Source organism: Pagrus major, chromosome 17, assembly GCF_040436345.1.
Source record: "Pagrus major chromosome 17, Pma_NU_1.0".
Taxonomy (NCBI): Eukaryota; Metazoa; Chordata; class Actinopteri; order Spariformes; family Sparidae; genus Pagrus; species Pagrus major.
In genome coordinates, this window is record NC_133231.1 from 24,767,886 (window position 1) to 24,780,747 (window position 12,862).

General features: G+C 42.2%; 1 protein-coding gene across 1 annotated transcript; it reads left to right on the forward strand.

Annotated features, from left to right (window-relative positions):
* The first annotated feature begins 1,261 nt into the window (after positions 1-1,261).
* drd2l (dopamine receptor D2 like) lies at positions 1,262-12,644 on the forward strand. The gene is made up of 7 exons (XM_073485109.1): positions 1,262-1,633; positions 3,061-3,170; positions 5,789-5,925; positions 9,068-9,285; positions 10,288-10,371; positions 10,567-10,924; positions 12,448-12,644. Exons 1-7 carry the CDS (start codon positions 1,262-1,264, stop codon positions 12,642-12,644), a joined length of 1,476 nt encoding a protein of 491 aa, XP_073341210.1.
* Positions 12,645-12,862: the final 218 nt, after the last annotated feature.

The following is a 12,862-nucleotide window of genomic DNA, read 5'->3' on the forward strand; positions in this document are numbered from 1 at the left end:
GTTGGAACACACCTTTTATTCAGAGCACAGCACTCTTTGAGTGGCAGAGTGCAGTGTGGGCACACTGTCTGAGGAGAGCGAGCAGCTAAATGTAGCGACTGTGGACTGATGGGAGAATTAACGGAAATAATTCAACACGCATGAGCAGTGAAGAGTTAGCTGGTTGTGTGTGTAACATTAGCTAACTGTCAACGAGCTCTTGTACAGGAAGCTCTGTATCCTACGGAGCAAAGACATAATCAAAACGTCTTTTGCCGACCAGAATTAAAGTTCTTTTGACGTCTGATTTAGACGTCTTTTCGACGTTCACTAGTGATGTCCAAGTGACATCCTTACAGGGTTCAAAATTAAAGCTTTTACAATGTAATTTTTGACATCTTATCAACTTCTGTCACAGACGTCTGTGGAACCCCCAACCTCAATCTCAGTAACCTGCATGAGGCATGCACTTCAGCTGAGCTATTTATCACCTTTGTTGAATACAATGTTTTGATCATCCAACCTGCATCAAGTTGGTTAATGTTCCAAGGTTGGAACAAAGTCGGCAAAGGCGTCGAATAGACATCTTTTGGATATTTTTTTTGCTCTGTGGTATTATAGTAGGTATCGATAGGAACGTCTTTCGCATCAATTTTCTCAAAGTTGACCCGTCCATTATTTCATATGTGTATCGAGTGTTTTAAACATTTTTGATAAACTTGTATGTGGAAGGACATTTATTTGTCATCAAAGAACGTGTTTTACAAGAAGATTTGTCTGAGCGCCTTTAACACTCTCACCAGAATGATCTAGAAAAGGCAGCATGATGAAGCCAGATAACAGGTGGAAACATTAAATCTTGACAAAATAAGAGCTTTCTTTGTGAACGAGCAAATGAAAACATTCTGTTTTATTTATGTCTCGTCCCAACTTTTTTTGTAGTCAGAGCTGTACAAAGAGTCACAGTGACAGGAGTTTCCCCTCCATGAATTTTAGTTACTTCCTTTCAAACGACCTCTTTGTCAGGGATTGTTTGTGCGCATGTCCGGTGTGTCCTGTTGATTTGTTTCTGTAAGGTGAGGCCGAAGACAAATTCCCTGCCCCGATGCCACAAAAACCTTTATTTATTACTCTGTTGTCAGAGTCACAAGCCGATCTTTGTCAGATCTATCATGAAACTCTGAATGGAGCGGGGCCATAAAGGGTCACACGGTAATTATTTCTCGTCTTCTCTCTTTGTGTCATCAGTTTTCAGCCCGACCATGTCAACTGGAGCAAGACCATGACTTTACTCAACGAGTCAGACGACACCTCCCCTCCCTCCTTCCCTCTCTCCCTCCTTCAGCACAATTTCTCCGTCCTTGTCACCCACGACCCTTCATACTCCCCCATTTCCTTCCCCACCTCCTCCTCCTCCTCGCTGACGTCCTCCAACTGCACCAGCTCTCCGCCAGCCTCCTCTCCGCCCTACAACTTCTACGCGGTGCTGCTGGTGCTCCTGATCTTCTGCGTGGTGTTCGGTAACGTGCTGGTGTGCGTGGCGGTGTCGCGGGAGCGCGCTCTGCAGACCACCACCAACTACCTCATCGTCTCGCTGGCCGTGTCCGATCTGCTGCTGGCCACGCTGGTCATGCCCTGGGGCGTCTACCTGGAGGTGTGTGCGTCTGCATTAATATATTGTTTTTCTGCACGGTCAGCGCTCTGAGTTTCTATTGTTTCATAAGCAGAAAAAGAAAAAACACACTCAGCTTGGTGCAGTGGGAACGAAAAGGGGATAAAAACGTTGTGTTTGTTTCTTTTAAAGTTTGTCTTTTTCCATATGGCATTTGAATAAAGTATTTATTTAATATAGTATTTTTTTATTATTATTTATGGAACCGACTATGGCTCCAGGGTATGATTAGTTTCATTGCAGATCAGTCATTATAGAGCCGCAAGTAGAGCTGCAATGATTACTCGATTAATCGTTAGAAAGGAAATTAAATGCCACCCACTTTGATCATGATTTTATCCTTTCAGTCATTTCTGAAGTAAAAATGTCAAAAGAAATGGCAAAAAAAGCTGCATGCAATCTGATAAATTGCCTCCAGTGATGTCACTCAGTGGCTAAGTTGCATTGTGGGTAATGTAGGCCCCAGGTTTTGAAAAGGAAGCAGAATACATGGAAACAACTGCTCTGCTCAGTTGATAATTTTGTTTTTAAACTGTCCAGCAGCATTATAGAAGTTCAAAACCCGGTGCCTACACTACCCACAATGCAACAACAGAAAATATATTGACTATTCTGATTATTGATTTATTGTCGTTTTGTCAAACTCCAATGTGAACATATGCTTCTTTTCTTTATCAAATGTGATGAAGAACTCAATGTCTTTGGTTATTAGACTCTTTTTGACATATTCGATCCAAAACTAGTAATACATTCAATAAGTCAATAATAGGTCAATAAGTCTATGTAATATAACAAGCAAAAACCAAAACATGCTCAGTTTACTGTCACATCTGACAAAGAGAAGCACCAAATCTTCATAACTGAGGAGCTGGAACAAGCAAATGTTTGGTATTTGTGCTTAAAAAACAATTATCAAAATAGTTGTGGATTAATTTAGTGTCAATGGACCAACTGTCCAATAAGCCTGTCACACTTCAAATATTTAATTTAATCCTGCAATAAGAATGCTATCTGCCCGTTTTCTGCCTGCATTGGAGTGAATCTATTGTTGTCTCACAGACTATGAAAAATTAATGTTCCAGGGTAAAATACTAATCACTAAATTTGATTATTTTTATGTGACAGTAAACCAATTATCTTTTTTAATTGTGACATTGAAGATAAAACAAATTCTTTGTGGGGAATCATATCACTTCCGAAATAAATCATGCAAATGGAATAAAATATTAAGTATACTCTATTAAGCTAAGCTGAGTGATCCAGCCTGGTTAACATTAATGCTGCTCCGCCAGTGTTACAACATGTTAAACCGGCCAGAATGAACAAACTGAGAGTGGGAATTAAAGTCCTTGAGAGGAACAGAAGTTTAAAAGTGTATAAGCCATGATGTCATGTTTGTTCTGTTGAAGGTTGTGGGCGAGTGGCGCTTCAGTCTCATCCACTGCGACATCTTGCTCACTCTGGACGTCATGATGTGCACCGCCAGCATCCTCAACCTCTGTGCTATCAGCATCGACAGGTGGATTCTTCCTCTAACTTTATTCTTCAGTTTGCTTATTTTTTATTTCTCTTTTCTCTGGACTTTGAGCAACAGTCTCATCGCATGTATCGCTCCGAAACTCCCTTTCAGCAAGAGGAGAAGTTTGAGATAAATAATTTTAGTGTTATTTTTTTTTTTATCCAGAAGGAGAGACCAAAATAACAAAGATGACAATGAATCGATGTGTCACTACTTTACTTTGTACTCACCCCTAACTGTTATCTTGATTGGTGCAGGTTGGGCTTAAAAAAAAGAGCTGGCACTAAAACACACACGGGTCCAGTAAAAACTTTAGAAGAGGCATCCATCATCCAGCTGTAGGACAATAGGACAGACGGCCCGCAGACCGTCGTCATCAGTTTGTCTTTCAGTAGGTGACGACAGGCTTCCGCTGCGTCTTTTATGATGTCCTCTGCAGTCATTAGTGTTCGTTCTTTATGGATCAAGGAGACTATGTTCGATGATGGTGGGGGAGTTGACCAGACGCCCAGCGGGCAGGTCGTCTCCAACTGCGTCCTAATTATTCTGACAAAGTGACACATCGAGGCTGCACCAGATTGGACTTCTGCAATTTGGCGAAATAACTGAGGATAAAGTCTAATTGGTTTGTCGAAGCTTTGCCGATAATACATGCAGTCGGAAAGCTGTTTTAACTTCACGCTCCACTGATCTAAAATGAGTCAGTGACTACAAGGTTAAAGTGCTGACAACCTTAATTTGAGGGTGGTTACATCCACATCCAACTCCAGATGAGTCGTAGCGCTCTTTACAGTCTTCCATGTGGTGTTTTTTTAATGTCCTGTGTCTAATGTTTAAGTACTACTGCTGATTTTTAGCCAAGCTAACAGCAGCACGGTCTTAATGATCAGTGCTGGAAGTTCCTCGCTAGATTTGGCAACTTTTAAGAGCCCTTGATGACTCGTGTTTTTTTTTTTAAGTGCCTCGCCATAAATCTAGCAGACCTCAATTCCTCTCCCTTGAAGAGAGTCTCCAGTATTTCTAAGTGAATGCTCTCATGTGGCTCTGGCTCTTTGGACTGACTGTGCTCAGTGAGTGGAGGAGAGCAGCAGCACGTTCAGTCGACCAATCATCAGACAGGAACGTGAGTTGGCTGCAACTGTGTGTGCCTATTGACTGTTTACTGATCCCCATTGTTTGCCTGGGATAATCCTGTTTCTTCATTTTTGCTCTAAACTATTTAACTTTACTATTTAAAGCAGGAATAGTGTTTCCCTGTGGTGTAACTGTCGGCACCGCCATCACAAAGACAGTGTTGGCAGCTGCTAGCAGCCTGGCTACTGTCCAAAGCAATAAAAACAACCGTAAGAATCTAGGGATCTCAGTGCTATAAAATAAGGTAGAGTTAAACACCCAGTTGAATTAATAAGTAGGCATGTTTTGTTACTAACTGATCTGGAAGAAGGAACATCTTTTTGAACCAAAACTGGCAAGTTGCAGCAAAAAAGGCGTCTATTGCCAGTTGAAGTAACACAGATGACAGTGACAGATTTCAAATACTCATTACACGTATTTGGACGTATCTGCAAGACCAACCAATGAGTGTAAAGCAACATACGTGCAAGCAGAAAAGAGAGCAAAGCAACGACACTCATCAACGTCAACACGCCCACTCGTTGCTAAAATTACCCGGACAGTGACCTGATCCGTTCACACATGAGCTCAATCGGACTTGACACAGGATTGGCACGAAGTAGCTGGCAGGTCTGTTTAATGTCCACGCCAACTTTTTTGGGCACATACAGCTCCTCTGGGGGATGTCAAGAAAAGTTCAGTGTAGCAGTGGCTGTGTGAAAGAGGCGACAGTTTAGTAATCTCTTTACGCAGGGCGAGACAATCACATTACACATTTTGAAATATTGTGACTAAATTCTGTTAAAATACAGTGTTGTCCTTTTGTCCTCTGCAAGCTGCTGCATACAGCTACAAAATAGAAATGTATTCCTTCAAACCAAAGATGTCCTGTAAGATAATTCATTGTCCCGCACGCATCCTACAGGACTCCTTCACGACTGAAACGCTTCCCTTTTTACAAAGACTTCTTATAAACTCTGAAGTACTGCCCGTCCAACATCGACTGCATGTTTTCACACCCAAAACAACAAAGTCCTCCAGGGAATTGAATCATTTGAAGGCTGAGTTTCATTTCTAGAGTCTTTTTGGAAGTCTGTGTTTGTGTCCGTGACCCACCGCCTGCCGTCGGGATTACAGCAGCCCGCTGAAGAGGACCTCTCACACCTGCACTTACAGCAGACCACTCTAATCTGTTAGGACATACTGGCAGGTGTGTGTTTTGTGTCCTTGTGGCTGTGAAACAGGCAGTGACAGCTTCTTTGTGTTTGAGAGGGAGCTGGGAATTCATTGGTCCACGCTCTGTATCAAGTGCCCGAGTTTACTTTAAAATATGTGCAGACATGACGACGGGATAATAGAGTCTGAAAATGCTTTAATATGTGTTTGCTCTGTGTTGATGTTTGTGTTCAAAGGCAGGCACCACGAGTGAGTGTGTGAGATGCATTTTAATGTATTTCTCTGTGAGCTTTATTCATCTGTGTGTATATGTGTGTGTAATGTTGCAGATACACAGCGGTGGCCATGCCGATGCTCTACAACACCAGATACAGCTCCAGGAGGAGGGTGGCGGTGATGATTGCTGTGGTGTGGTTCCTCTCTTTCGCCATCTCCTGCCCTTTGCTGTTTGGTCTCAACAACACAGGTACGAGCTACATCTCACACACTTACATCTCACACACTTACAACTCCAAACTTACTAGTTTAGGTGTTGTTAAGGTGTTGTTAGCTCAACCCAGGCTGTACGGTCGTAGTGTTTGTTCACTCTACACAATAGCACAGCGTAAAAAATGAACCAACACCATAAACAGTGTGTGAAGAAACAACAATGTTGACATTATCTTAAAGACGTCTATGTGCCATGTTACCATGCTAACCAGCTAGCCCAAGCCCATCCTGTCTAGAAGCAACACTTTGTACTGTGAGGCAATGGGCTGATAGCCCTCGTGGTTTCAGATAGTAGATGTACAAAAGGCAGGTTCACTACTTAGTCCGTTAAGTAAACAAAATAAATAAAAAAGTACAATATTTGCCTCTGAATTATGGTGGATTAGGAGTGTAGAGTATCAGAAAATGGAGATATTCCATATAGTACAATGCAAATATTTCTAACTGCTATACCATTCTTGATACCACGGGGAAAAACTGAGGGCATAAAAGGTTCAATTTTTATTAAAAGATGAGTTTTAACTATTCTTGGCTCGTAGCAGAGAACAGCAGAAAGACTGTAGTAAACAGTCAATATCAAACTTTCAGAAACATTTGAGAGTTTTTTTATTTTTTGGGTTAAACCTTTAGAAATAATGTGTGTGTTTGTCAGCTCGCTCTCTGAGAAAAGAGACAGCGAGAAGGTTCCTTTTGTGAAAGGAAAAGTACTTCGCATTTCAAGACAGAATTTTGCACCTGCAGTACACGCCGCTGGAAGTGAAGCTTTTTTGGCTTCAAGTTTTTGCTGCTTGGTCACAAATGTGGCCCGTGGCCTGTTATACACCTATGCAGGTTAACAAAAGGTCTCTTCTTTTAGTCTGTGCTCATTTGGAAATTGGAGTTTTGCTATCTTATTCCCCAGATGGCTCTCTGAGGTGTGATTTAAAAAAGGAACGACTCAACTCACTAATAGAGCAGAATGCATTTTCTCATGCACACACAGCCGGTGCAATATCCTGGTCCATCTGTGCCTGAATTTGATTATCAGTCCTTGATGAGATATTAAACAAATCCCATACATCTGCTCAGTCAACACACCTTAACGGGCAGCAAATCAGATTTTATATTTAAATACTCATTAGCACAAACAGGCAGACCATTCAGTGACATTTCCCTATGTTGTTCCAATCGAAGGAACGACAGGTGACGTCTGCCCTGCAAACAAGTGGGCACACATAATCCTTGATACGTTTATTGACTCACAACAGGAGCAGGAGGGAAGAAGTTCAGCTGCTAACCTCAGTCAGCCTGAAAGATGGCTGCGGTGAGGAGGGACTTGAGCTTTGAGTGTGCTCACATTGAACTGAAAGGAAACCACTCGAGAATAAGCGGGAAAGGAAAAGTAATGTGAGAGTTGACAACCGGCAGCCCAAACACAGCAAGATACTGAATGATGTAAGATCAAGCTAAGAAAAATATACCACAACACACTGTTTGAAAGGTAAATTTCCACTCGGTTCCTCATCGAAATGCATGGGCTTGCAATATTTGTGCTTACTGAAACCCACAGGAAAAAAATTTTAGTTTTTGAGCAAACAGCCTCACCACAAGCTCCATTTACTCGCCGTTCTTTAGCCTCGGAGCGTCAATGTTGGTGTAAAAGCTGAGGTTCAAAGTTCATTCTTGACCTCTAATCAAACAATTTCACCACAAGGTCTGTGGCTGCGGCGCAGGAGGTAGAGTGGGTCATCCACTCAACGGGAGGTCGGTTCCATCAGTGTATTAATGGCTGAGCATAGAAGTATCGTGAGGCACTCTGGATAGGAAGGCACTGTGTTGCTCCTGATGAGATGCTCTTTGCATGGAAGCCTGTGTCACCAGTGTATGAATGTGGATTGGTCGGTAAGTGCTTTAAGTGGTCGGTAACAAATAAAAGAGCGATATAAATGCAAGTCCATTAACCATAAGTAAATAAATAGAAAGTCTGAAAAGTACTTAAAACAATGGAAATTTTCAAATCAACAATTTTATGACAAATGAGCAAACTCCACCTGCTGATGAAGAGCATGTGATATGTTCTAACGCTCCATCAAAGCTCCTAATGATGAGGTTATTTTATCAACTGCTGTAATCAGCAACTTTAAACCTGCCAAAATAAAGTGCCCAAAAATCTTCCCTGAGTAGGAGTAAAGATGTCGTGCTAAAATATTACTTTGGTCAAAGTGAAAGCTAGACATCAGGATAGCACTCGAGTAAAAATCTTAAAGCATCCGTAGCTGCCAGCAGTCCTGATTTTTGCATGAGTCTCCCTCTTTTCAACCCTTTCTCCAGTTTTCCAGTGAAAATGGATGAAACAGGTGCCCAAGGGAAGAAATAAGTTTCCAAATTTGACTCAACTTGGTGCGAGACTTTCCCTTTAACTGACACTTTCCTCCCGTCTCACTTGCTCGTCCTCTTGCCTTCACTCTACAGACTGTAGTCCTGCATTATTTATCCTTCCCCTCGCTCTTGTCCTCACACACACTCTCTCCCAATGTAGTTATTTTTTGTGATCTAAATTTAAATGTTGACTTTTGATCGCTTTCTTGTAAATTTGTACAATTTTCTATTTTTTTTAACTGTCCTTTATTTGTCCTGTATTTATTCTATTGATCTAATATGTCAATATTATCAGTATACTCATGTAATTATCTGGCAGTAAATGTATATATATGTATCAAAACTACAGTAAAAGTAAATTATACATATATGTATACTATAGGTGAAGCTGGCTGGATTATGGGATCCGTTGTTGTTTTTTGTTTGTTTGTTTGTTTGTTATTCTTAAGTCTGATTGCTGATAAAATAAATTAATTTAAAAATGGGCTACTTTCCCTCTGATGCTGCATGCAGTCTGCAAAGTAACTTGTAACTAAAGTTATCAAATAAATGTAATGGAGTAAAAAGTAAAATATTTGCCTCCAAATTGTAGTGGAGTGGAAGTATACATGAATAGCAGAAAGTACAAATACCTCAAAATTGTACTCGGGTACAGTACTACAGTACAGTACTCGGGTACAGTTCACTGTAAGTGAAGGCGCTTTAGTTATTAAAATTAATATGAATTCCCTGCCTTTTTATTTTTCTCTTCCCTGCATTAGCCAGCCGAGAAGGCACCACATGCAGCTTTGCCGATCCGGCCTTCGTGGTGTACTCATCCGTGGCCTCCTTCTACGTCCCCTTCATCGTAACTCTGCTGGTGTATGCGCAGATCTGCGTGGTGCTGCGCAGACGGGGGAGACGCACCGCCCCGCCACGCAGACACGGCCTGCACACACAAGGCGGGGCTGAGGCAGGAGAAGGTCATCGACACAGGAAGGTAGAGCCACGAATTTGGAAATCGCCTGAAAGCAAATGTTTCAGATTGCGACTGTTTTATTTTTCTCTTCCAGCGAACATTTGGTATAATAGATTGATAGATAAAAATATTATATAATTGTGTTAGAATTTTTACACATGTTCCTAAAAGTAAGTCATGTTAAGGCTAAAATGATAATAGGAGGTAGTAAGAGACATTTTTTCCCACTAAAAGTCAGTCACCAACTAAATTATTGATGACCTACTAGCAACAACAGTCCTCTCCTATAGTGAATGTGGTCCATGTACTCTACAACAGTGGTTCTGGAAGTGGGGTACAAAGACTGCTGGAGTCCCCTGCAAAAAGGGAAATGATTAATTTTCACTGTAACTCCATCCATAAGTAACACAGTAACAAAATGTTTATATTTTCGTATGTGGAAGCCGAGACAAAACCTTGTGAAAATATTTGTTTATGTCATGAAGCTCAGCAGACTATCTTAATGCTCATTCATTTCCACTTCTTAATCAGCTGACTATGGGTGTTTTACTCTTTCAGATAAACCAACCAGATTTTGCCATGATTACATGAACCAATCATGTTGTTGCAGTCAAACCTTAAATCTATTCTCCTCTCTGCTACTTTCAGCTTCCAGTGCAAAATCATTGTGACCCTTCTCCACCCATTCACCTCCAGTTCATCATATCCAGTGCCCAGGTCGAGCTCACCAGAGTCCATCTATCATATTCAGATCATCAGCCATTCATCTTCATCCCATCCCCACCACCAGCGTCTTGGCTCCTTCAGGGTGTTTTCTGTTCTGCTCACAGCTTCACCTCCCCTCTTGAAATATGATCGATGTCACGATGGGGCCTAATCACCAAAGACTCATATTTCTCATCAGATATGCACATGGCAATACAAATATTATTTATTCATTAAGAATGAAGTCTCCCCTGATTGAGATGTGTTTTAAAAACCTTTTCTTAAAAATACATCTTCTGTTGCCTCCTCCCCTTTCAGAATAAGTGTACACAACCGGAGGATGTGAAGTTGTGCACCCTGATCCTGAGGCCCTCCACCGCTGGACCACAGCGCAAGAAAGTGGTTAGTGTCTTGAGTCAGTGCACTGATACAGCGACACAGATGTTCTCTTTCTCTTCACTGTCACTGTCACTGTCTTGTCTTTCTCATACATCCTGCTGCCTGACAGAGTCCCCTCTCTTTGCATCCACACCTTTGTTTTTGTCGCTTAACGCTCACCTCCCTCACTTTCATCCCTCCTCCCTCTCTGTGTGTCAGACCCTGGTGAAGGAGGCAGTGGTTCACCCCCTCGAAGTGGAGCCGGGTCAGTTCCTGCCGCAGACTGAGCAAAGCCTGGCTCCTCCCCCACCTGCTCCCCAAACCGCCTCCCACTCCGGACGTGCCAGGATCTCCCTGGCCATCTCAGTTGGACCTGCCCCGGTTCTCCCCTCGACCGTGACGCGATCGACCCTGATGCCTCGCCCTCCCACCCTCGATGACGGCATGAGGGGCCGCGAGGGATGGAGGGAGCGCAGCGGAGGCAGGGAGAGATGGGGCATCACCAAGGAGAGGGTGAGAGGGAGGCTGTCACAGCAGAAGGAACGGAAGGCGACACAGATGCTCGCTATTGTGCTCGGTGAGCGAAGTACAGACTAATTGATGAGGTGTTCAGCTTTCAACCATGAAAACATACTAAGTACTTTTCAGCCTGTCTCACTGTGAGTGTGTGTGTGTGTGTGTGTGTGTGTGTGTGTGTGTGTGTGTGTGTGTGTGTGTGTGTGTGTGTGCACAGAGCTGCCTACTTTTATGTACAAACAAGTGTACATTAATGTGCGTGCTTAAAACTGAATTTAAAGGAGCAGTTCACCCAAAAATGAAAATCTACTTAAGTTGTTAAGGAGAAAGCTGCAACACTGTTTTCCGTGAAGCTCCAGAAATGTTATGTGGACTACAAAACTTGACCTGACTTTCCATCAGCATGGGGGTGAGAAGATAATGACTGAATTTTCTTTTGTGGGTGAAGCTTTTCTTTAAAAGAAGTTGTTGAGTCGCACATGTGCAAGTCTTGAGTTGCTGTGGTAAAAATTAAGCAAGTCAAGTCACCGACCAAGTCACACGTGAAAATCTGATGATCTCCCTCGGTCTCCACATTAAAGACTGTGATCAAAAAAGTTTAATCTTCAACATTAACATAACATTGTTGCTAACACCTTATAAATCATTCTGATATTTGACATTTTGTGTCAATCAAAAGTTTTTTAAGCTGCATACCGCCGTTCTCTGCTAACTAGAGTCATCAGTAACATAATCCTTGCATCCTAATTCAGCCCTTTCCATGATAGCTTCTTTGTGTGTTGGCCTCTGCTGGTCTGCCACGTCCTATTCAGTTCCCAGGTTTCTTCTCAGGTCATGTTTCAAAAACAAAATGAAATTTTCTCAATATCTAGAAAAATGCAAATATTTAATAAAATAGGTGAGTCCTTTCAAGTCATCTGTTTCAAGTCTACAACTCTTTTATAAATGTTAGTCAAGCAAGTCTCAGGTCCTCAAATTTGTGACTCAGCTTTGACTCAAGTCCCCCACATCTGCAATTTATTATTCTGTTGATGTTTTTTTAAAAAAATACTGCAGTCAGACAGTTTTTCTTTCCTCCCCATTTTAACTCTCTTTGTATGACTGGAGGCACTGTGTAAGCTGTGCTTTTTACAAGAGCATCAGCTGCAGTTGTCAGGGTCTTCTTGTAGCAGGAAAAACACCAATCTTAGACTGAAAGAGGACAAACAAATAGCTGGAAAAAAAGTGTTCTCTTCCTTTTCAGAAACAAGGATATTTTTTGTGAATATGTTGGTTAAAGCTGACAACAATTAAGCCATAGAAGATGGGAAGTTTCGAATGGATTTTGGCATCCATGGCAGAAATTTTAATTGCCTCCATTATTTATAGCTGATCATATATCTCGCCCACCTCATCTGTTTTGTGATTTATATGACTTTGCTGCCGTGATGCTGTAATTGGGATTGATGAAGTTCCCTGTCTTTGTATTGTTTCAGCAGTTTCATGGTCCTGTGCGTATTACAAGTACACAAGTTGGCAGGATATTTCATTAATTATATCCCTGCTCATTGTCCTCTAATCCACTTTCTGTCCCGGTTTCCCAAGGTGTGTTCATCATCTGCTGGCTGCCTTTCTTCCTGACACACGTGCTGAAGGCCCACTGCAGGAGCTGCTGTATCACACCCTCACTGTACAGCGCGGTCACCTGGCTGGGATACCTCAACAGCGCCGTCAACCCTGTCATCTACACCACTTTCAACATCGAGTTTCGCAAAGCCTTCATCAAGATCCTGCACTGCTGAGAGCCCGAGAGATGAGACGCGTCGACTGTTGCGGGAAAAAAAGCCTGACGTTGGTTTGAGATGAGAGGTGAGAGAGTAGAGAGGAAGGATGAAGGAGTCGGGGTGAGACAGTAAATTGGGCGACTGAGGAGTTAAGTGATACAAGCTCTCTGGAAAATGAAAGATGAGAGAAGTGTAACCAGCAGCTCAGACAATACTGGAGAGACAGAAAACATGGC

What these genes read in the sequence shown, in the direction of transcription:
- drd2l (XM_073485109.1), top strand. Translation starts at nt 1,262, where the DNA reads ATGACTTTACTCAACGAGTCAGACGACACCTCCCCTCCCTCCTTCCCT. An exon ending in CCTGGGGCGTCTACCTGGAG is followed by an intron (nt 1,634 to 3,060) that starts GTGTGTGCGTCT and finishes GTTCTGTTGAAG; the next exon opens with GTTGTGGGCGAGTGGCGCTT. An exon ending in GATGCTCGCTATTGTGCTCG is followed by an intron (nt 10,925 to 12,447) that starts GTGAGCGAAGTA and finishes CGGTTTCCCAAG; the next exon opens with GTGTGTTCATCATCTGCTGG.